The sequence below is a fragment of the Barbus barbus genome, assembly GCF_936440315.1.
Source record: "Barbus barbus genome assembly, chromosome: 42".
In the NCBI taxonomy this organism is placed as follows: domain Eukaryota; kingdom Metazoa; phylum Chordata; class Actinopteri; order Cypriniformes; family Cyprinidae; genus Barbus; species Barbus barbus.
The window spans coordinates 24,895,846-24,920,582 of NC_136720.1; the positions used below are offsets into that span (position 1 = coordinate 24,895,846).

At 36.7% G+C, this 24,737-nt stretch overlaps 2 protein-coding genes across 2 annotated transcripts in view; one reads left to right on the plus strand and one right to left on the minus strand.

The window, feature by feature from the left end:
• Positions 1-1,013: 1,013 nt before the first annotated feature.
• On the minus strand, positions 1,014-16,893 carry LOC306861893 (tRNA-dihydrouridine(20a/20b) synthase [NAD(P)+]-like). The gene is made up of 13 exons (XM_079404376.1): positions 16,655-16,893; positions 16,458-16,579; positions 15,397-15,514; positions 14,534-14,656; positions 13,974-14,200; positions 13,650-13,889; positions 8,208-8,307; positions 8,031-8,131; positions 7,087-7,234; positions 6,870-7,005; positions 6,147-6,237; positions 5,961-6,061; positions 1,014-3,593 (listed from the first exon to the last, which is right to left on the minus strand). The coding sequence occupies exons 1-13, from the start codon at positions 16,741-16,743 to the stop codon at positions 3,558-3,560; spliced, it is 1,632 nt and encodes a 543-aa protein (XP_079260502.1). The 5' UTR covers positions 16,744-16,893; the 3' UTR covers positions 1,014-3,557.
• Positions 16,894-17,121: 228 nt separating this feature from the next.
• LOC306861172 (conserved oligomeric Golgi complex subunit 5-like) overlaps positions 17,122-24,737 on the plus strand; it is a 76,551-nt gene continuing 68,935 nt past the window's right edge. The window contains exons 1-6 of the mRNA XM_079403305.1: positions 17,122-17,200; positions 17,351-17,490; positions 18,537-18,594; positions 19,497-19,551; positions 19,714-19,783; positions 22,493-22,613. Of these exons, the coding sequence (XP_079259431.1) occupies positions 17,152-17,200; positions 17,351-17,490; positions 18,537-18,594; positions 19,497-19,551; positions 19,714-19,783; positions 22,493-22,613 (493 nt within the window). The 5' untranslated portion in view covers positions 17,122-17,151. The remainder of the gene's footprint in view (positions 17,201-17,350; positions 17,491-18,536; positions 18,595-19,496; positions 19,552-19,713; positions 19,784-22,492; positions 22,614-24,737) is intronic.

Sequence of the window (24,737 nt, forward strand, 5' to 3'; positions counted from 1 at the left end):
CACGTGCGCAGGGAGCAACAGGGCCGTGACGCGCCGTCTGTTCCACACTTTCTATCAGACTCGTGTAAATGATGTGAAACGTTGTTTTTGATATAGTAGATTTATTTCTTGAATGTACATGATGTTTTGGGTAAAAAAGAAGAATGTCTTACAAACTACCTAACTCCTTTGGATTTAACGTAAAGATGCTTTTAGAAGCATCAGACGCCCAACTAGAGGCAATTAAGCATTGGATTTCCTCTCATTTAAGCCATCGTCGTGCACAGGCCCTATAAGGATAACACCTTGTGGGTACATGATCACGTCCGTCGTATCTCTCTCTTCTGCCATACACTCAGATAGATGCCTGAAACAGTTGACCACGACACTGTGTGCTTAATATATGTAGGCCTTGTTAAGCAGGCTACAGGTTGTTGGATATCTCCAATTGCGTCCCATTTGTGTCGTCATGAAGGAACAAAACGCTCACCTTCATTTTAAGAAATGCGCGAGGAACTGGCCAGAACTGTGCGAACGCCGTGGGTATGCAAGTAATCATCTTTATGATCGATGTTGTGCAATGTCACTGTGAGAAATGTTGTGCGTGTGTGTCGTTATGTGTGAACGGGTGCATTCCTGTGCCAAAAACAAACAAAAAGAGCAAGAAGGTCAAAGTCAACATGATCTATTCTCAGGTCGTTCAATCAATTGTCCCTCAAATTTGCTAATTATTCTTTTATATACTTGTATAAATCGTTGTCTGGTTTTAGCTGGCGAAAATGTTCCTTTGTCCTTGGCAAGATTCGTTCATTGCGGGCAACTGACTTTTACCAGTAACAACCGAATGAAGGGTTTTTATTGTAAAGCAAATAAAACGAGTGGCATTTATTGCTTTTACGGTAGGCAGTACAGAATTTTATTTGCTGAAATGTTTTTTGTATACTTCAGTGATGTGTAAAAAACAAAATGCATTTGTGAAATATTAGATACGTTCTTTTAAAAATAAAATGATTTACTACATATCGAGAAAGATCCACAATCAGTAGCGTTTTTCGCTTTAATCGTGAAAATGGCATATACAATCATAGCAGGACGCAAACGAGGCACTTGGTGAGTTCTGCACCCATTAGAAGAACATAGGATTCATAAAATAGCATATTCGACCAAATTTGACAGGAAAGGCATAAACAATCCCCTTATAAGACCTTTCAGACCGTTTCCCATCCTTAGCGAATCAGTTTGTATAGCAATGACAACTAAGAACATTTTTGGTTTTCTCCTAATTTTCCTGCGTCTGAGGGAGAGGAAGTGAGCGTGGTAGCCTCGTGCATCATAGACGCATGCACTGACAGCATGATTTTAACACCCACACGGTGGGTGACGGCTTATTCTTAAATGAAAAAAACAGAATCTTATTACAGAAATCTGATTTAGCCGTGTTTTTTTTCTGTCTTACAGCACAGGATCACTTTCACAGTCTTTTAATCTTTTAATCTTCACAAGTCTAAATAGTTTTAATTGCAAAATTTTGTGACTAGAATAGGCGAACAATGACAAATTAGCCAGCCCTCATCTAATAACAGAGTGAATCTCACCAAAACATGTCCAGGTCAGATGTAACCCAGGTGAAAAACAAGTACACTTCCATAATGCACTTAAAGTGCTCTATCGCGCACTACTTAATATACTAAAAATGATCCTTTAGTACTTCTTAAGATAAACTTAAGATCATCTTAAGTGTACTCAACTGTGCTATTTTGAGACACCATGAATATGAACTAAAATGCACTTTTAGCATACTATCTTTGTATTTCAAAAATGTATTTAGCTACCACTTGTAGTACACTTGAACCCATCTTTCATACACTAGTACACTCAAGTGTGCTACAAGTGGTAGCTAAATACATTTTTGAAATACAAAGATAGTATGCTAAAAGTGCATTTTAGTTCATATTCATGGTGTCTCAAAATAGCACAGTTGAGTACACTTAGATGATCTTAAGTTTATCTTAAGCAGTACTAAAGGATCATTTTTAGTGTATTAAGTACAAAATTAGTGCGCGAAAATAGAGCACTTTAAGTACATTATGGAAGTGCACTTGTTTTTCACCTGGGAACCCTTCAATAAAAAAAATGCAAGCTATATTTTGCATAAAGAAAATGAATAATTCTCTTCAGTGTAATGCATCTGGACAATTGTTTTTGTAAATTCATCGTTTTGAATATTCAAGAAAAACATTGTAACTGAGATTAATTCCGATGTTTTTCTCGCAATTCTGTGGGGAAAAAATGGACAAACTCACAATTGTGAGATATCAAATGTTAGAAGAGATTTTAAAAAAAAATGGAATTACAAAATATAAACTCGAAATTCAGATTTTCTTTCTTGAAATTCTGTGTTTATATATGCAGTTCTTGTTCTTGCAATTTTTTGTTTCTGCAATGGACTAAAAAATAAAGACTTTCTCTCACAAATGCAAGTTTACATCTAGTAATTCTGACTTTTTTCTCAGAATTCAAAGTTTTTATCTTGCAATCCTGAGAAAAAAAGTCTGAATTGTGAGCTAAAATGTCACAATTACCTTAATGATTTTTCTCCCATGGCAGAAACAAGTTTCCATGCGCTTAATAGTAAAACAAATCTTAATACATTAATTTTCCTTATACAAAATAGGGTGAAATATGGCCTGGACATGTTTTGTAAGATTTAATAATGTTAAGCATCGATAGCACAAAACCATCTACCTCAAATGGACTCAAAATTAAGAAATGATCACTTATCTCTATTGGACTGTGAAATCTGTTTAGTTTCACATTTCAGCATTTGTTTAACAGCTAACAGCATTTGAACTCAGGTGTAATTGACCTACCTCTCCAGACTCCAGAACAAACACACTAACCGCTCACTAACAGACTGTTTGCTCAGCCCGGAAATAAATTGTCTCATTGTGATGTTTACTTCTTACCTGTTGTTTATGTGTATACGCTTTTATTCTTCTTAATTAAAGTTGATCAAATGACTAACGTAGCCTGTAATGTATGTCATCTTAGATAGGCTTGCATTATGTCTTTATGAATGGAAATATTGCTGTGGAAAAGTACTTCGGGATTATTACAATTGTACGTCTCTTGTTTGCATGTATCTGGATATTATTAACCTGGGTTGATATGCACTTTTAAATTAAGGGAGAGAATCGAGCAGAGGAGAAGGAAAGCAACACGAGGGATATCACAAAGCAACATGCAAACATCAGTCACTATGGCTTTTTGTCTAAATAACCTACAGTTTCCTGTAAACACATCAATGAGTGTTGGGTTTCAGTCGCTCTATTTGCTGCATAATGCAGCTGTCTGCAATCTCAAAATACAGTACGGCACCGCTTCAACATCAAAACCAGAGGGATCAAAGCCAAAAAACTGCTACATCAGATGTGTGGCGAGCAGGTAACCTGTGATGTCATGAACAAGGCTCATAACAGTTTGCATGTCAATGCTACGAGGTGAGAGCATTTGGGAGGAACTGAGCATGATCGTGATTATTGTGCAATAACATACAGGTTTCCAATGCGTCCACTTGCCTAGTTGTCTTTTTTGTCTCCACTGTCCAGCTGATTCTAAAAAAAGACAAAACAAGAAACGTTTCTCTTATGTAATTTGTAAATGTGATTTTATTGTTCTTCATAATCATCCTATTCTTTACTGTTTATCTGTAACAAATAACCTCTTTACTAATTTTGTAAATATTAATTAGCATATACAGTTGGGCAAAAAAGTATTTAGTCAGCCACTAATTGTGCTGAAAAAAGATGAGAGAGGCCTGTAATTTTCATCAAAGGTACACTTCAACTATGAGAGACAGAATGGGGGGAAAGAATCCAGGAAATCCTCAGTAAAATAAGTATTTGGTCACCTGCAAACAAGCAAGATTTCTGGCTCTCACAGACCTGTAACTTCTTCTTTAAGAGGCTCCTCTGTCCTCCACTCGTTACCTGTATTAATGGCACCTGTTTGAACTCGTTATCAGTATAAAAGACACCTGTCCACAACCTCAAACAGTCACACTCCAAACTCCACTATGGCCAAGACCAAAGAGCTGTCGAAGGACACCAGAAACACAATTGTAGACCTGCACCAGGCTGGGAAGACTGAATCTGCAATAGGCAAGCAGCTTGGTGTGAAGAAATCGACTGTGGGAGCAATTATTAGAAAATGGAAGCCATACAAGACCACTGATAATCTCCCTCGATCTGGGGCTCCACGCAAGATCTCACCCCGTGGGGTCAAAATGATCACAAGAACGGTGAGCAAAAATCCCAGAACCACACGGGAGGACCAATGAATGACCTGCAGAGAGCTGGGACCAAAGTAACAAAGGCTACCATCAGTAACACACTACGCCGCCAGAGACTCAAATCCTGCAGTGCCAGACGTGTCCCCCTGCTTAAGCCAGTACATGTCCGGGCCCGTCTGAAGTTTGCTAGAGAGCATTTGGATGATCCAGAAGAGGATTGGGAGAATGTCATATGGTCAGATGAAACCAAAATAGAACTTTCTGGTAAAAACTCAACTCGTCGTGTTTGGAGGAGAAAGAATGCTGAGTTGCATCCAAAGAACACCATACCTACTGTGAAGCATGGGGGTGGAAACATCATGCTTTGGGGCTGTTTTTCTGCAAAGGGACCAGGACGACTGATCCGTGTAAAGGAAAGAATGAATAGGGCCATGTATCGTGAGATTTTGAGTGAAAACCTCCTTCCATCAGCAAGGGCATTGAAGATGAAACGTGGCTGGGTCTTTCAGCATGACAATGATCCCAAACACACCGCCCGGGCAACGAAGGAGTGGCTTCGTAAGAAGCATTTCAAGGTCCTGGAGTGGCCTAGCCAGTCTCCAGATCTCAACCCCATAGAACATCTTTGGAGGGAGTTGAAAGTCCGTGTTGCCCAGTGATAGCCCCAAAACATCACTGCTCTATAGAGGAGATCTGCATGGAGGAATGGGCCAAAATACCAGCAACAGTGTGTGAAAACCTTGTGAAGACTTACAGAAAACGTTTGACCTCTGTCATTGCCAACAAAGAGTATATAAAAACGTATTGACATGAACTTTTGTTATTGAGCAAATACTTATTTTCCACCATAATTTGCAAATAAATTCATTAAAAATTCTACAATGTGATTTCCTGGATTCTTTCCCCCCATTCTGTCTCTCATAGTTGAAGTGTACCTATGATGAAAATTACAGGCCTCTCTCATCTCTTTAAGTGGGAGAACTTGCACAATTAGTGGCCGACTAAATACTTGTTTGCCCAACTGTAGGTATAAGTATAATTTATTAACATTAAATTATTACTTATATTTGTTTGATTTCTATCTGCTAGATTTGATCAATTATAATATAATTTTTACTGTATTTTATTACAACTGAAACATGGTAGTCATACAGTATTTGTTTAAAACATGCAAAACAATATAGATTTAAAATATCACTATTTTAGTATCACTGCGATTAAGTCTATTTACAAAAATATTTATTTTTATATTAGTTCATAAGATTTATTTATACTTTTTAATTTGAATGTTTAGCCATTTTTTGTTTGTTTTTAATGTCTATGTAGTTTTTGAGTTTTAGTCTTCAAGTGTTTTTAAGTAAAGTTATATTTTCTGTTTTCATTTTAATTTAAAAGTTTGTATTTTTGTCATTTTTTGTAAATATGTTGATATTAAGTGTTAAGATATATTTAAATATTTAGTTATATTTAGTTACAAATTAGTGAAAACAGAAAATGTATTAGTTGTTTTTATTTTATTTATACTTTTTTTTTTGGAAATGTTTATAATAGTTTAAGTTTGTTATTTTAGTACTTCAGCTTTAAAGGAAAGTTGTTGTTTTTTCAGTTATTTAATTACTGATAATAACTGCTACTTTCTAAGCACATGTATAATATCATACGGTTGGTTTGAAATACAGGTGAGTGTTACCTGAAGCTCCTGGTGATCTTGAAGGAGACGATCATATTCTTTGGTCAGCCCTTCACTTTGTTTCTTCATGGCATCCAAATCTGACTTGGACTTTTTCAGAGCTACAGAAAAGCAAACAGCTGTAGATCATTTGTTTGTAATTGTGAAGCAGAACGAGTGTGGAGTGTCTGTCGGGCTTGTTCTCACCATCTGTGCTGCTCTTGAGCTCCTCCGTCAGTCTCTGCACCTCTCTCTTCAGCAGTTTGTTCTCTCCTTCACCATCACCGTCTGTAAGAGCCTGAGGATGACAACAGTTTGTTCTTCTATTACTAAAGGGACTTTATGGACACCAGTTCCTCAAACACTACAATAATTCATTCTATTCCTCCTCAACCAGGATTATAACTTTGATAACTTGATAATATTTATATCTGTCAAGTTGTATTTTACCCAGAAAATTAAAAAAATTTTTTGCAAAAAATAAAACTTTTGTATTATTATCATGACATTAATTGAAAAATGTTTTTCTTTATATTTGTCTTTTGATTTCGGGGTGAAATTTGGTGCAGATTTCATTTAAGTTCTTTTCATAAACTTCTTTGCATTATTTTCATGACAAATATGATTTAGGTCATTTTTCAACCCAAAATCAACAAAAAAATTAGAGTTATCTTATGCATGAAAATACAAAATTGTTTGCATTATCTTCATGAAAATAACTATTAACTGAAAATGTAATTTCTAAATATCTGTCCCTTAATTTTGGGGTGAAATGTGTTGCAAGTTTCACTGAAGTAAAAATGTTTTGCATTGTTTTTGATCACAGTTAAATTCTTAATTGAAAATATTATTTCTATAGATCAGCCTTTTGATTTCAGTGTGAAATGTGGTGCAGGTTTCATGGGATTCCAGCTTTTTCAGGCTTTTAACCTGTTTGAGCTTCTCATTGTCCTCCATGTATTTCTTGGCAGCTTTGTTGGCGCTTTCAGCCTGAGTCTGCAGCGCGGCGCTGGTGCTCATAGCCATGGCCAACTGGTTAATCAGCATGATGACTCTCCTCATGACACTGTGAGAAAACAGCACCAGAGTTCAATATCACAAGACACCCTGCCAAAGGGCGATGTCATTGATGACGATTAATGCGTACAGCCACAGGAAGAGTGAGAAACCAGAGATGTAGAGGTTCCTCTGGGCTCGGAAGAGCTTCATGTGCATGTGGTCAAACACGTTGGGATGCAGTTTGGCGTCTTTGCTCTGGTCAGCATTCGAGTACTTCCTCACCTCCCGCAGGGCATCTGCAGCGGGTTACAACACACATTTGGGTCATTTCTAATCTAAATTGATCCACCCTCAGGTCATCCAAGATACAGATGAGTTTGTTTCTTCATCAGATTTTGAGAAATGTAGCATTACATCACTTGTTCACCAATGGATGCTCTGCAGTGAATGGGTGCCGTCAGAATGGGAGCTGATAAAATCACAAACGATCCATCAGTTAACATAAAGCTGCGTGTTTGTAAGAAACAAATCCATCATTAGGATGTTGTTAACTTCAAAGTATTGTTTTCGGCTAAAATATAAGTCCTCTATCCATAGCATTGCTTCCTCCAGTGAAAAAGTCATCTGGTCTGAATCAGGAGAGAAATCTGCACAGATCAAGTATCGTTTACCCAAAACCAGCCAAAATATGTGGGTGGATTTTGATGTGAGAGACAACAGGAGATGGACTTTTTCACTGGAGGAAGTGTTATAGCGGATTATGGACTTATATTTTGGCCAGAAGTGAAGGTTAGAAATTAAAAATGTCTTGATGGATTTGTTTCTTACAAACACAGCTTTCAGCTTCATAAGATGTTAACTGATAGACTGGTGTGGTGTGGATTATTGTGATGTTTTTATCAGCTCTCATTCTGACGGCACCCATTCACTGCAGAGCATTCATTGCTGAGCAAGTGATGCAATGCTACATTTCTCCAAATCTGATGAAGAAATAAACTCATCTACATCTTGGATGGCCTGAGGGCGAGTCATTTTCAGTTTTGGATGAACTATTCCTTTAAGACAAGGCAACAAAACTAGAAAATGACATACCAAGAAAGAGAACGATGAGGATTATTATCATGGTGAGAAAGCCCTTGTTCCAGAACTGAGAAAGACGGTTCCAGATGCTCCATCTGAAAATACTCTGCCATCTGCAAACATAGACATCAGTAAAGAGCAAGTGGATAACAACAGCAAACACAAGTGAATTACAAGGGAACATGTTACCTTTGAGCGGAGATGAAAGGCAGACATAAGATGACAAGAACAGCAATCTCCACATACAAGAAAGATGCAACTGCAGTCCACTGCAATGTCATTTTGTATCAGCTGTATGACAAAAATGTGTTTTATGCACTTATACGTTTAGGTAATGATGCAACAGATTTAAACAAAAATGCATAATGCCTTACTAATCAAAGCTGTGATTACTCTCAGATCATATACTTATGGCATTATCTCATTATGCTTCCACACTTTGACACAATGTTCATTAACAGGAAGCATGTCTTACACACAACATATAATAGCAGTATTTAGAAGTGCAGTGCGGTTATCAGACAGCAGTGCAGATTTCATATAACCATGTGCATGTAGTACAAACGCATAAGTGTTGAATTATACTGAATATTAAGTGTAAATGAATAACTTTCAGGATAAGATGCGATCAAACAGGAAACGAACATGCACAACTCGAAATTAGGCCAGCATCCACAGAGGCAGAAAGGCGGTATGTTTACATCTCACCTGCGAACGAAGGAAGCCTGCAGGGAAATTTGGGACGAAGCACACAGTTCAGGAAAACTAAACTAAGTTAAACTAAACGATCAGAAGCACAGCACTGCCGTCTCGCGCGAGTGACGTCAATGCACCGAGCACTTTGCATGTTGCGCGAGCGCCTGTCGATCAACATGAACACAGTGTTTTTCCACAAGAAAATATTGAAATACTATGATTGCAATCATGCAAATGCCATATTTTTTACACAGACGAGCAAATAATAAATAAAACCAACTGCTAATATAAAACGTGAATTTTAAAACAGAGCAGAGCAATCATGCATGGGGTAATAATAATAATAACATTTAACAGAGAATATTTTCGTTTGATCAAATAAGTTAAATAGACGCGATTTGTATCCTATGGAAGTGTAAAATGTGTATAATAGCCTATATATTTGTCTGTAAACTGATGCTTATGTTTTCCCTCTTTTTCCTTGTTCCTTCTTGTTGATGCATGTGAAATGTTCTTTGTTATACAGTGGGAGATGGCATTGCACATGCTAGTTGTTGACAATAAAGCATTAATAAATATATATTAATATATATACTCAGTTTGCAGTGCTGTAATTAACCAAAATCGGCACAAGAGGGCGCAACCAATTTATAAATAGAATTTGTTTTTAAGCATAGCGATATATATTTGTGTTATTATTATTTTTTTATACTTATTTTGTGAATAATGCTTTGGCAATATTGTATGTAAACAAGCATGCCAAAGTAATTTAAATTTAAGTTGATTTGCAGCACTGAAATTCACAAAAAAAATCCCAGCAGCCGAGCCTTAACCATCTTCAAGAATTGGCTAAAAACACATCTCTTCCATTTTTATTTGACCCTTTAACTCTAGCTCTCTCTTTTCTAATTCTATTCTTAAAAAATAAAAAAATAACACTAGCTTTTCTCATTTTTGGATTATATCTATTTGTTTTCTTTTTATTATACAATTAACAAAAGCAAAAAAGGTCTGTAACACTAGCTTGCTCTATTCTTTTTCTATATTGCTATATACTGCATTAAGCTAACTGAGACTTGTTATGCTCTTTTGTTGATTTTGATTGCTTCCATTGTCCTCATTTGTAAGACGGCTAAATGTAAATTTAATATTTTTTAATTGTATTTTTATTCATTGCTCTAAACCTTATTTTAATAAAATTTTTATAGTTGTTTGTTTTTGTTCAATTATTTCTTTACTTGTTTTGTGTGTAACACTGTAACAATATTGTATTTAAGACAATCATTAAGCCAAATTAAGTTTCTTCAAATTGTAATTTATTTGCAGTAGTGTAATTCACAGAACAGAGAACACGTTTAAGTCATCAGACTTGATTTGCTGTGGTGTTATTCACAAATTTATAAATGCATTTAGGTCTATTAATCATTTAGTTACTTTTAGGAAAGTGTAAAAAGTTCTGTGTTCTATGTTCTTCTGCTCTCACCCTCTTGGAGAAGCATAGTGAATTAAAGTTATTACATTTGATTTCAATTTGTGTGCATTTGCAAAAATCACCACAAAAGAATATGATAACTTACTTGAACAGAGGTTTGTTTTAAATATCTTCAACCCAAAAATCTCCTGTATCTTAAATAAAAAATACTTGTCAGTGACTATCAATGATTGTAACTGGGTATTTTTACACAAAGATGTTGACAACTATTTAAAAAAAAACATATTTTGTGATTTAAAAGACCGAGTCGTTAGGTTTAATTGATTAAAGAGAGAGAGAGCATAATATAAAAGAACAAAAACAACTTGAGTTCATCCAAAGAACTGTTCATGCTTCCGATGTTTAAGCAACAAACAAGACAAAAAGAAAACTACTCCATTTATCTGAGGTTCAGTGGTGCAGTAGTTAAACATGACTTTCGATCACGAAGCTGTGTTCCAATCCTACAATCACCCCAAAAACAAAACCAGTGCCTTCCCACATCCTCAGTGGTTACAAATTTCAATCTGAAACATAAAACTCTGGCTTCAAATCCTACAACACCAAACCTCAACGTGAAATCCATGAGGATCCAGTGGCATGTGTTTCCGAAGAAGAGGCTGTGATGGAGACACCGGTTCAAATCCCACACACTTGTAACTGCTTTATTGGAAAAACACAGGTCACACACAGGTAAAGAGTCAGAGAAAAGCCAAATAAGAGACCTGTGGCTCACTGGTTCGATCCCAGCTGGGTCTCTGTGATATGAGTGTGCGTCTGAAGGGTATGGTCTCCCACTGGAGCTTCTGGATCTGTGAAATTTAATAGCTGGTGGGGACGTCCCTTCCCCACCTACTTAGGTTACTATCATTTGCTTTTCAAAGGAAGGCCCCTCAAAAAGAAAATGATGGTAACCTACATGTTTAGTGCACTAGAACACATGAGATACATCACCTGTCCACGAGCAGATGATCATCATTACAGTCACCGTCTGTCCACAGCTCTGCTTTATAATCCACAATACATCCCTTACTCTGGAGAGATAACACAAACATACAGATATTATTATAAGACATACTGCTTATTTAAAAAATCAGTTAGTCTAAGAGTTTATAAATGTAAACTGACAACATAAATTGAATTCCTAAACCCGTGCACTGTGCAGTGTAAATATATATATATATTGCAGCGTATATTATACTTCAGTAATGCTGTAGCAATAATAATATTTTGGTTCAAGGCACTTTTCTCCAGAGTTTAGACGTTTTTAACCAAATAAATGTATGTATACATGTACACATTGGGTTTCAAAAATCTGTTGAAACACAAATTGCATTAACTTGTTTATCCACTGTCTAGAATCGCTACATCGCTGAATTATAGATTTAGTGTAGAAAAAAACAAGCACAATCTAAGTGTCTAACAAGACAGTGTACAGTAAAATCTACAGTAATATTACAACATCAACAGAGAACACATGGCAAGCTGTCCAGGAACAAACATCTTTTAAACAATGTGCTGTTAAACTAAAGACCTCATCAACATTTATGATCCAAGTGCGTTACCTTTGTAGTGAGACTCATGAATGCAACACATCATTACATCAATCTAAATGAACTGTGCTCTGCTATGAAATATCTTAAATACACACATACAAACTGAAAGAATGATTTCTATGAAACATAACTACTGTTATATAGTGCGTATAAGACAAGAGAAGTTTACATAATGCGCAAAGTTACTTCCAGGTGAGTCGCATGACACTCGATTCCAGCGTTTTATCCCAAAGTGTGTTGGTTTCGTTTGCAGCTGAGCTCAAATATGTGTGGTTTAGTGACATTTAGAACTGTTACAAACAAATAATCTGCAGGAGCTGCTCGTGATGTTGTGACTGTCATCAAGCGTCATGTTGTCAAACAAGTGAGACTCAGACTGAAGGTGAAGCCCGCCAGAGGGAAAACAGCACTGCAGTTCACTTACTTCATACATATAATTGCATACAGTATCTTATTAAACACAGCTCTGTGGAGCAGGAGGAAATTGCTCACTTTGGAAAACGATAAGCAATAGGAAATAAACATTTCATCTAAATAACACATCCATTCCAGGACTTGAACCTACAACCGCTCTGGTCTGGGTTCAGGACTATGTGCTTCACCACTCTTTTAAGAGACTTAATGTGAACGCAGGCCTGATGTGTTTCAAACACAATCCAAAAGCTTGCATTCGATTTGGGTTGGAGCCATCAAGAGCCTTGCATTATGCAAAAGACTAAGTAATAAAACTATATAACAGTGAAGTGCTGGGACTATTTCACATCCAAAAAGGGCATTAGCATTGACATAAAAACAGGCTGTATTCTTATATATAATAAATAATGTTTTCACCTGCAGGATTTGATTGAAGTCTTTAACCACCGAGCCCTTGCTGTTATTATGTTTGTGATCTCTCAGATTTCATATTTACTTTACCGTAAGTTTAGGCTGAGTAAAAGACAATCACTTCACCTTTAGGATTTGATCTCATGTCTTTGTTGCAATTTTATGATTAATGTGTGTGTTTAACCACTGTACTACTGGGCTTCAGTGCAAGTTTACTATCTTTCCAAGTGTTTGCAGACTTTGTGCTTGAGTGGAAATAATACAAGAAACTTTAACACTTGAACTAGTAATTTTTTTCCCAAAGGTGAACAATTATCCACAGAGATTGCATTGAACTCGGGGTTGTTTTTGGTCTTTTACATTAGCATTTATTAATATCAGTTTATTTTTTTCACATTTGCATGTTCATGGGTTTCTAACATTGGCTAATGATCACATATATGTATATATATTCTATCTGGGTAGATTAGTTTTGACCTAACTCGTTTATGACATTGATTTAAATAGGATAATCTTTTACCATATTGATATAAAAATACAGAGCAATAAAATATATTCCATTCATAGCTATTAACAACATGAAGTGCATTGAACATTATGTCAAGGTTTTTGTGAAGGAACAGCCGGGGCTTTATGAGTTTAATGAAAAGCTAATAATTAAATCACGAAAATGTCAAATTAAAATAAATAATTCTAAAATAACATTGATAATAACATTTAAAATAACACACTAAAAACAAATTTGTTTAGCTGCATGCCATATGATCATTGACCCATGAACATGTGATACTTAATTATTAAAATATTTATTTTAAAATCTGAGTTCAAGAAAATATATTAGGTAAAAGAGGTTCAAACGACAAAAAAAAAATTATATATAAAATATTTATTTTATATTTATAGAAATGCATGATTTGACCCTTGTAAGAAACTATTTAACATTTATTTTAAAATGAATTAATCTTTTTTCAATTATATTAATTTTTCAGCATAAAACAGCATACATACTCAGATGTTTTTTTAATTTGTGCCTTTATTACAACTTCTAAAATAACGCATTCATTAAAAACAACTATGTGGAGCCGTATGTACTGTGAAGGAAGTCAATGACGGCAGACGTACTGGATAAATTATTGAACACTCTCCTCTCGGGCTGAGAGCTGATGCGCTCCAGCATGAAAATCAGGTGATGGTGGAAACAGGTGAACGGGGTCCCGTGTTCCACAGCGATGTCCACCCAGTCCCACATGCACTGCAGCGGGGTCTCCTCGTACCCGGCAAACATGGCAGGATTGGCCAGCAATCCCCGAGCAGCCATCACACCTGCAGAAGTCCAAAAATATCAGACACAAAAACAGCATAAACAACAAGAGAAACGAAATCAGGCGCCGATTAAATGACACGCACCATCCACCCCTGTGAGCTCATAGATGGCCTCCACGTCCTGCATGCTCTTGATGTCACCGTTAGCGATGACTGGGATGGAAAGACTGTCTTTGATGGTCTTAATGGCGTCGTAGTGAACGGACTGGTGCCTCTCATCAGCTGTACGACCGTGAACTGTAATCCATGAGACTCCTGCTGCCTCCACCTTCTGACAGAGGTCCACCGTCTTCCTGATATCCTTGTGAATTCTGAGGACAAGACATTTATTTATATATAGTGCTTTTCACTATACATATTTCAAAGCAGCTTTACAGAATATCATAATGTATACACCCATGGCCAAAAATATCTGCACCCTTGGTAAACGCATTTATTGATAGTCCAATTGTCCAACAATTTCAACAATTTTCAAATTAAATTAATTTTTTGTATACAAAAAAAGTTTTCTAATAAAAACACAAGCTTCGTATTTTCTACTTGTAAATGTTGTGTCACTTTGACTTCACTTGTAAGTACACTGCAACCCTGAATACTCCTTATCATGATCAGCACATTTTAAAGTAAAAAAATCATATGCTCACCTTATTTTAATGGATACTGCATAGTTGGGATTGTCGATTTGGTTTCGGACATGTCGAACCATGTCTTTGACTAGCTCAGGTTTGTTAATCAAACACGCACCATAGCCTTCAGACACGGCCCACCTGCAATGAAAACCAGAGCAATTTGCGGTTGCTACAAATGCAATCTGTGCAGAAAATGTGCAAATTTCAATAGTGAAAAATTGAAAGTGAAAGTGACGTGACATACGGCCAAGTATGGTGACCCATACTCGGAATTCATGCTCTGCAAAGCTCTCCAAAGTGCACACACACAGCAGTGAACACACACACACCGTGAACACACACCCGGAGCAGTGGGCAGCCATTTATGCTGGGGCGCCCGGGGAGCAGTTGGGGGTTCGGTGCCTTGCTCAAGGGCACCTCAGTCGTGGTATTGAGGGTGGAGAGAGCGCTGGACATTCACTCCCCCCACCTACAATCCCTGCCGGCCGGAGACTCGAACCCGCAACCTTTGGATTACGAGTCCGACTCTCTAACCATTAGGCCACGACTTCCCCTGTTGATTACAAAATCTGACATTTTTTCACTCCTACTGTGTTTGTTTATTAATTATTTGGAGTAATTCGATTACAATTTAAGTTTAGTGCCCTTGTCTCCATTTAACACAGTTAAATCCACGTTTTGCATTAAATTCAGACTGAAAAATGCACAAAATATTCAGCAGATTACATCTGGCCCTACACAACAATTTTTTGACCTATATGTTGAGAAAGTCAACCCACATCCCGTTTAATACACTGCTTTGAAAATCTTGTGTCAACTGTCATTCAGGGTAAATATTTGCACACATTTTTTAAACATGCTCTGAATATTAGCATTACCTTTGTGGACAGCCGCAGTTCAAATCCACCCCATCTGAGAAAGGGGAAACCACACAAGCCGCGTCTGCCAGCGTCTGTGCATCCTTCGCAGCAAACTGGACGATCAAGGGTCGGTCAGCTAAGAAGCAAACAAATGTCATTTGTAATTATTGAGCAGAAAGCTATGCAAATGAAAAGTAAAAGGTTGCCTTGCATTAAATTAGTCTCACTGAGGTCAAATATGAGTTTATGAGAAAACAGGATAATTTCACCAATAACAAATTTTACACCAATAAAATATTCAGACAATTAAATGCATTCTGGAAATGATTATGGAAAATAACAGAAAATGTTAATACAGTGCAGCAACATATGCATGATTTTCGCTGTTTAATGATTTGTATTTGTGTGCGTGTGTAAAACAAATTATATTTGAAAAGGTTCACTATTGCAGTGGTTCAGCTAGGTCTGTTAGATTTACATTTGTCTACTTTCACTACACCTAAAGCAGAGTTTTTTAGCTGAAATAATCAGTCTTGTTGCAGACAGCAGGGAAAACACATGCATATAATAATGCTGTTAATGTTTGCATGCTCAATCTTTGTTATTTTAGCATAGATTCTACTGTCACTTGATTATATAGTTAATAATAATATCTGGCCATCTGTTTCTGCATATGTTAAGCTGGCAATTTTTATGCATCACCAAAATGATACATTTTCCTATTTAAACAATGCCATGCTGTAATACTGTAATAAACCCAGCATGAAAAAAAGAGAAATGCACACAAACAAATTCTAGTAGAATATTTTATGGAATATTTGTTTGTGATTATCGGATTAAAAAAAAAAAAAAACAGTAAATAAATACATATTTTACCGCCCCTCCTCCAAAAAAAATAAATAAAAATGTATTTGATATTGCTGGACCCATGTAGTGTATGGTAATATGCATGCATTTTCATGATTGATGGCAATGTGTTGTTTGATAAATTCCTTTAATAAAGCATGACAATTTTGATGTACGATGTAAAACCAGTTGAGAACCACTGGCTTAGAGGACAACTAGAAGAAAAAGCTTACTCTTATTGGTGGTGAATTCACTGTCTCTAGCTTTTGCAGAGCGCATGAAATCAGCTGCAATGATCATTGGGGTGAAACACACATCACAGTCATATTTCCTCACCAAACATCTGAAAGCCAACCTGAACAGCAAGAATAAACAGCATTCAGAACACCCGCCTACATTACAGGAATCAATCCAGTGTTGCGTCTCTCACTTCGAGTAGCGGACCATGGGTGCACACACTCGGACTGGCCTTCCCCTGTTAAACAGCTCCATCATATTCCCCCTGTGGACCTCTGTCATGATTCACTGGAAAAACGCGCGGTTCAAATACTCAATATTAAAAATATATTCCATTTTTATTACAAACAAGACGCATGTATTCCGTTAAAAACCGAGTTCTGAACAGTAAAACACGTGCGGATGCAACCGGCTTCTCACTTCCGTGTTGGTGGGTGTGTTTAAAGTTTGACCTCGTATCCACAAGAAACGAAATTCGCATTTATTTACAATGATAATGTGAGAAATAATTTACATAATCGATCAGAACACATTATAAAAACTGTGTAAAATGAGTTAAATTAACATTCTGTCCGTTCGCGAATTTATAATGAGGTTACGTCAGTCAAGCTAATTAATATTCATAACCAATCGCCGTTGCTCTCCGTTCAGGTTGAGACGCAGGAGTTGTACGTCACTGATGAAGTGGCAATGATGGAGGCTAGTCCGGAATCAACAGCGAATTCCCTGCTGAAAGATGGTAAATCCAGCTTTTTCTGTATGTGTGCATGTGTTTGTACGTTAACCAGGTTGATTAATCATCTCGATGGGCGCCTTTAGCTGCAGTAATAGCACAGTAACACACATATCCGGTGTATAGTAATGTAAACCCTGATCCTTTTCCTTCCAGGGTGCTATACTGATTTCCTTAAAGAGCATTTCGATGTGAAGACCTACACAGCTCAAGCCATTCATCATGCTGTCATCGCAGAGCAGCTGGCAGAGCTGGCAGAGGGCATCAGTCAGCTGGACAAAGAGCTGCACTGCCAGGTGAGGCACAGCAGCTTTCAGTGCAGATCTATGTCCAGAAATATCAAAAGTGCCTTAATGCTTTATAGGTCGTCTCTAAGCACTGGAATCTACATGACCATTAAAAAAACTACCAATTATAAGCAGTGTTGGGGAAAGTTACTTTTAAAAGTAATGCATTACAATATTGAGTTACTCCCTAAAAAATTACGTTACTTTTTATGGAAAGTAATGCGTTACTTTTTAAATATGAGCAGGGCTTGATTGTTAGTTTTTAATATAAGAAGTTCTAATCATAGCAAATGTAACCTGTAATGAATAAAAATCTGTACAGTAGAACGAAAAAGGTTCAACACTCTTCAGCAATAAAAAAAAAAACAATGAAGCGCAATTGTTAGTTTATCTAAAGTCATTTTTGCTTATTAGTATGATTGAACTGGATCATCAAAGGTCAGCAGTAAAGACATCGGTTAATAAAATGGGATTAGATACATTTGGGGTGTTTAACATATTTAATTATTGCATTTGCATCATATTCTGAGTTTGCATTTCACTGTTTTAATTTTGATGAATACTAAATCTGGTGTTTGTGAGTGGGATGAATTAATGCACGTTCACATTTAGTCTAGGACTACAGTAACATGTTCACAGCGCATTTTTATCTGTTCTAAAAGTACCTTAAATGAATACTTTAATACTCTAATCAACATGGGCATGGACAAATATGGGTGCTTTATGCAAATGTATGTTTATTATTATTATTGAAACCATAGTCAACACAGAGCATGAAGAGTAGACCTGTTTCAAAGGTCATAGATGTCATAGGTTTCCATTACTTCTCTTTCTATGCACGGAGCAATTTACTTGCACAAACCTGTTTACATTTTACAGGGCAGCTCTTTTTCTGAACATGCAAAATGTACATTTATTATTATTATTGCCTCTCTGTGGCCACATACTGGATTTTTAAATAAAAGTTGATATGAATTTGCGTTCATTTTGACAGCCCTAAATATAACGCGCATTATAAATTGCGTACCGATATTTTGTTGTGTTTTTGATCACAGGTAGTGGCCAGACATGAGGATCTGCTAGCTCAGGCAACAGGGATCGAATCTCTTGAAGGTAATATTTCATTATCTGCTTTACAATTTAAGATCACAATCATCAGTTGCATTAAGTTTTTTATATGATCTTATAATATTAATTTCAAAAACATTTTTATCTGCTTGATGGCTCATTTGAAGTTGTTGGAAAATGGATATTTCGCAAACATATGAAGAGTTAATTTGCAAAAACGGAGACCATTTTTGGGTTAGGGTTGGGTTATTTTGATTAGGTTCAAAAATACAGCTAGCTAACACATTAAAAACATGAGAACATAAAAACATAATTTTTTAAAAATTAAAAAAACAGAGTCATCTTTTTTTGCAAATAAACTCTACATATAAAAAAATGACATTTGAGGTATTCCGAGATGACATATATAGAAGATGCAGTTTGCAACTTTCCCCCCTTCTAGTACATTTACAAATAGTTTCCCACTTTTCAGGGGAATAATCTACGACTTGCCTATAGCTGTCTCAGCATTATAATCTAGGATACTGAAAAATAATTAACATTAAATCACTCTTTAAATGCCAACTTTAAATCAACATACAAAACTGTCAAATTTTCTTTATATTGCAATCATTATGATCACGAGATGCAATCAAAGCTTTAATGCATTCATTGTTTTTGCTTAAATGGTTATGTGACGTTAACCAACTGCATGATTTGTAAGCATGGGCATTACAGTCACTTCTGATAACAGATTGTAATTAATTATAATGTAGAAAAATGCGTTTTCTGTGAAGCTGCTTTGAAACGATATGTATTGTGAAAAGCACTATACAAATGAATTGAATGTACGTGCAGTTTCAGCAGCTGCCCACCAGGGAGATCCCTTGTCACATCTCATATTCTTGTGCAGTGCATATATTTCAGTTCTTTCTGAGCATGGAAATTATGGCTGTTTTTGCTTCTAGATGTCTTGCATATGATGCAGACCAGAATTGCAGCTCTCCAGAGTGCTGTGGACAGGTAAAGACTCCATTGTAATGGTCCATGTTTTTAAAAAATTGGTGATCACAAATGCACGATTAATAGATATCAGAAAATGTGCTATAAATTGAAAAATTGCACCAATTAGTCAGATGCTTTGCAGTGTTTTATTTATGCATTTCTCTTTTCTCCCTTTCTTAGGATAAGGACTAAAATTGTTGACCCTTACAATAAGATTGTGGCACGGACAGCCCAGCTCGCCCGCTTACAGGTTATTTTATTACTTTTACATCTACTTCTGTCATCTCATATCTGTCTATCCCTGGATATTCCAACAGAGACATTCTGCAGAATTATTATTTCTTCATGCTCCTGCTTTATAGTGACCTTCAGAATTCATTTCTGTCAAGTTCCACAAGCAAAACAACAAATAAAAAAGTCTATAGTGCCTGTGTGCCATAGTCCATATCTTCTGAAGCTTGCATGGCCATTGCATACTTTTTGTTCTCTGTGTAACTTGACAGATGTGGTCACTATGGATTGTCATGGTAAAAAAACAACAAAAAGTTCAAAACATCTATTTTGGCTGAAGGAACGTCATTTGTGCACCTTCTAGTATCTTTGAAAATGCACGCTTTTCAATCGCCATGATGTCATCATGAGTGAAGCTTCAAGTCTGCAGAAGAAAGAACTAAAAATCAATAAAAGTCAATTTGGACCTGGAATGGAAGGATCTCTCTCACACTCTCTCATTAGTCACACACATGAATACCCACAGCTGTCCCGCTCCACACATCTTGTGGATTTACAGGGTCTTCGGTCCTGGTTTTTTAGTGGCTTTGGGGAGTTGTTATTAAATATGAATGAAATACAGCTGTGGAAAGGTCGCTGTGGTTATGAAATGCTCCCCTTTTCTTTCAAAACCCCTTTCTGCTCCTTTTCTTGTGTGGCTTTATTGAAGTGTAGAAATACATTTGCATTTTTGTGTTTGCTAATCAGCATAGCACCATGATGATCCATCAGTGGTCTGATCGTGGTTTTGCATGCAGCTATACGAAGGAAATACATCTGTAAAGGAGAGCAGGGCATGTTGTCATAGTATTTCTGTGGATAGTCTATTATTCTTTAAAATATGGGCAGACACATAAAGGTCTTGGCCATAAAAAAAAATCATGAATGCAGGAATTGCACCAGTGTTATTGTACGGGGGGGGGGATTAAAGTTTGTTGAGCATGGGGCAAATTATTGAAACTTATAAAATAATTTATTTGTTTGAAATATGAAAATATCTGTGTGAGAATATGTTCTTGACCAGTGTGCTTGAATTATTAGTGGTGAAAGGCATGCATCACTATTATTATTGTTCATTTTGTTTTTTTAACATGAAACATTGCTCTAGGCTCCCCTACTTATTTTATTTTTGTGTTTGACTATATCTGATGGCACAAATAGCTTCAGAAATGTGAGACTTTGTTCGTTCCATGTTGGTTTTGTGTCTGGGTCTCTCCTGTCCTTGCCTTTAGCAACACATTTTTATCATTTATTTTTATTCCTTGTAAGAATAAGACCAGACCTGACGATGGGGACACAGCTGATTTTTTTTCTTTCCTGTTATCCTTTTGCAATTTTTCTGTCACAATATCTGACGCACTGTCACCCCAGGACGAAGCAATCAGTTTCAGACACACACAAAATCAGATGCACGTACCTTTGGGACAGTTCAGCGGCACCTATTCACTGAAAACCAAAGAAGAGTGACCTCCACGAGTCCTTCATCCACCTGCTGTCTGCCCACAGGCTTGATCATCGCCACACTATACTGAATGTGTGGCTCAGTTGCATGAGTTTAGAACAAATGCATTGCTTTACAAGCATTTCCTATTTATTTTTTATAATGTAGTGTCTGTTGGCTGTTAGGGTGTGAACCAAATGTTTATTCATGCCTGTTTGCAGTATTTTTATGTGTGAGAAATGCATTGATAATTAATTGATAGCATATTCTAGTGTTAAAACAACCCTGTTAGATGATGCACACCCTTCTCCTTAATTAAATGAATCCAAAATTGATTAAAGCACCACTTAAAAATTAATTCTGAGTATTAACAAAGATTTATGCGATGGAAAAAAAGCTATTATTCTAGTTAAAGACCCTTAAAAAAAGATCCCCAATTGGTCTCTAGATGTAGGTCAGGTCCCTCCTTCAATTTAGGTCTAGGTTTCATCCATTGTAAGTCTTCCAGGCAAAAATGATGAGTTTGATTAGTAACACCACACTTTTCCTTAAAGGGATAGTTCACCCAAAATGAATTGTCATCATTTACTCACCTCAAGTTGTTCCAAACCTGTATGAATTTCTGTCTTGTGTTGAATACAAAAGAATGTATTTTGAAGAATGTTGGTAAGCAAAGAGTTGCTGTTAGCCATTGACTTCTATAGTCTATTTTTCCATACAATGGAAGTCAATGGTTACCAAATGATCTTCTTTTGTGGCATCTTCATTTTTGGTTGAACTATCCCTTTAACAAGCCACTCTATTTATCTTTCTTGTCTGTAGCACAAAATGTGTGTTACAAGGGATATTAATACCATGATTTTACACAAGTAGCATGAAATATGAGTCACTAATACCAGATTTTAGTCTATATCATGCACTGAAAAAAAATTATACTAAATTTGGTTATATTAAAAAGGGAAGTGGTTGCAAATAATTTATTTTAGCTACATTTAATAAAAAGTTAAATTTGTTAATTTAAATGTTGCTAAAATAAATTGATTGCAACCACTTACCTTAAAAAGTTTAGTAAATTCAATTAATCATTTTTTTCAGTGTGGAAACTATGGTTGCCATGGTAATTTTTTTAGATGGAGGATTTCACTTTATCATAATGTAAATAGCTTGTGCTGGCTATCATAGACCCACAATCATTATGTTATTTTATGAACGCAGGAATGAGAAGTCTTATCTTATTCTGTCTGGCAGGTGGTGTGTGACCTGTTGAGAAGGATTATTCGCATCCTGTACCTGAGCAAACGACTGCAGGGGCAACTGCAGGGGGGCAGCAGAGAGATCACTAAAGCTGCCCAGAGCCTCAACGAGCTGGGTGAGTGACCGATCACGAAGAGCCTCTACTTTACTCATCTCTCGTGTCCTTCAAAACGGTTATTCATAATAGAGCACTCTGCACGAGTGGCAGCACTTTACCTCTGTTGTATTTATTGGGTTGTATCACATCCATGATGGCTAATCAGAAAGCAAGTTGGTGTAAAGGTCATTGCACACTGAGTCCGAAATTTTTGTATGTTAAAAAATAAATACGACCTCACGAAAACTTTCGCCCGTCATAAAAAAATTAGGATCAGGTTCGATTTTATGTGTTTTCTCATCCGTAGTATGCATTTTGATAGGAAAGGATGAGAAATATAAAAAACATTTTTCCAATTGTTCTAAAGAAAACTAATAATCTAAAGAACCATTTTCCACTACACAGAACATTTGTGGACTGGAAGCGTTCCATGAAACTTAAAGGTTCTTCATGAAACCATAAAGTGTACCTATTTGTCTAACATCATGGCAGTTTTTCATATAGGTTTTGGTTGTATGGGCATTTGGCAATGTTGAATTTTGTGTTCCTGTATTTAGGCCACTCAAAAGCTATCTTGCCAGGTCAGCCCTGTTCTTGTGGCCTAAATGTTTTGCTGAGTTTGTTACGCAGGTGCGAGGACCGTCTGAAAGTGGTTCTGAAATCGTCTGACCTGCTTTGGAGATATTTTAGGTTATGCTTTGTCGAAACCCCCTTGATTAATGGCTGACCCGAATCGCGTTTACAAATGACTTTAGTTCCAATAGTGACCTGAGTGCATTGTAATAATCTCACAGAGCTTAAAGTAGACATGAAATCAAAGTTGACCCCATTTACTTTCTTAATGCACGCTCCAGGTCGTATTGGTGACGTCAGCCCTCAACCCCTCTCGTGTTATATAGAGAGCACCTTTCATGATCCAATCCATTTCTGTTGCATCAAATTAAAGCCTGTCCCACAGATTTTGACAATCCTGTTTCACTAGAAAAGCCACATTTCAAAAGTAAAATGAGAACATAGAACATTGGCATATTATTGTCTGGAACTCATGTGGTTGTGGAGACGATCTGAAATGAGAGAATTTGTTTTCGGTCATGGGTTTAATGGCTGTAATATCAGATTCATATTGACTCATACTCTGTTGACCTTTTGTTTGTAAATTTGCCTAGATGTCATACGGACAGATAAATAGTGCAATGCAAATTCAGTGTGCTCTTATTCCAAGTTTGTGTGATACAGTAAACACATGCTTCATTATTGAGTCCCAGGCCCTGTGGGATAAATTCCAGGGAAGATCAGCAAGGTGCTTTTTCTCGGTTTCTATTTGCATATTGTTTTCAAATGAAGCTAAATCAATGCAGGCGGACAGTAGTTTCCCATTGTGCATACGGAGGGCATGCTGATGTTAGAATTTACCACATGCATGAGCTCTGTTTGTGAGTTGCTTCCTGTTAGAGCTCCAAATCAGTCGGTTATGAGATTCCTTAAAAGGCAACAGTCTAGCTCTTGGAACTGAGCTGTAGTCTTATTCTCTTTGTGACACAATATGATTCAGTAACATGTTTTCCATCCATTGAATTATTTATCATGTCAAAGTGAGGGTCATATTTGGGTTCGTCTCACCCAGCTAATGGATTACAGAGACATCTTTGCATTAGCGTCACCATCCAAGACGAGACAATTAGACTGCTCTAACAGCACCTGTCCTTTTTTTTACTGGATGCTCAGCTTTTATGCCTTCCCTCCACCCCCTCAAGGTATAACATGAACAGCCAGGGTCTGAGATGATATCATTATCTGTATGTGTGCCTCTCTGGCATCCAGCGTAGAAAGCTGTCTAACAAATCTCCCATTAGGCAACTTGTTTAAGAACACGCTGCCTTACAAGGAAAGCTTGAAGTGTTGACTGTGTTTTCCGGTACATGTTAGATCACAAATACAGCAGGTTGCAGCCCTGAAACCGTAGAAGCAATTAAACTGCTTTTTTTGTTTTGAAGTCTCTGTCTAGTGCACGCTGTCCTCAGACGCTGTTTCAAGAAACCTGACAAGGTGCAGCTGGACAGTGACTGGGTCGAGCTTGAGAGTTTCTAGAAATGCCGATAGCATCATGTTATTGGATTGTAAACAAGGCAATCAGTAAATGAT

What these genes read in the sequence shown, in the direction of transcription:
- LOC306861893 (XM_079404376.1), bottom strand. Translation starts at nt 16,743, where the DNA reads ATGACAGAGGTCCACAGGGGGAATATGATGGAGCTGTTTAACAGGGGA. An exon ending in AACTGCGGCTGTCCACAAAG is followed by an intron (nt 14,657 to 15,396) that starts GTAATGCTAATA and finishes TTTTCATTGCAG; the next exon opens with GTGGGCCGTGTCTGAAGGCT. An exon ending in TGAGCTCACAGGGGTGGATG is followed by an intron (nt 13,890 to 13,973) that starts GTGCGTGTCATT and finishes GGACTTCTGCAG; the next exon opens with GTGTGATGGCTGCTCGGGGA.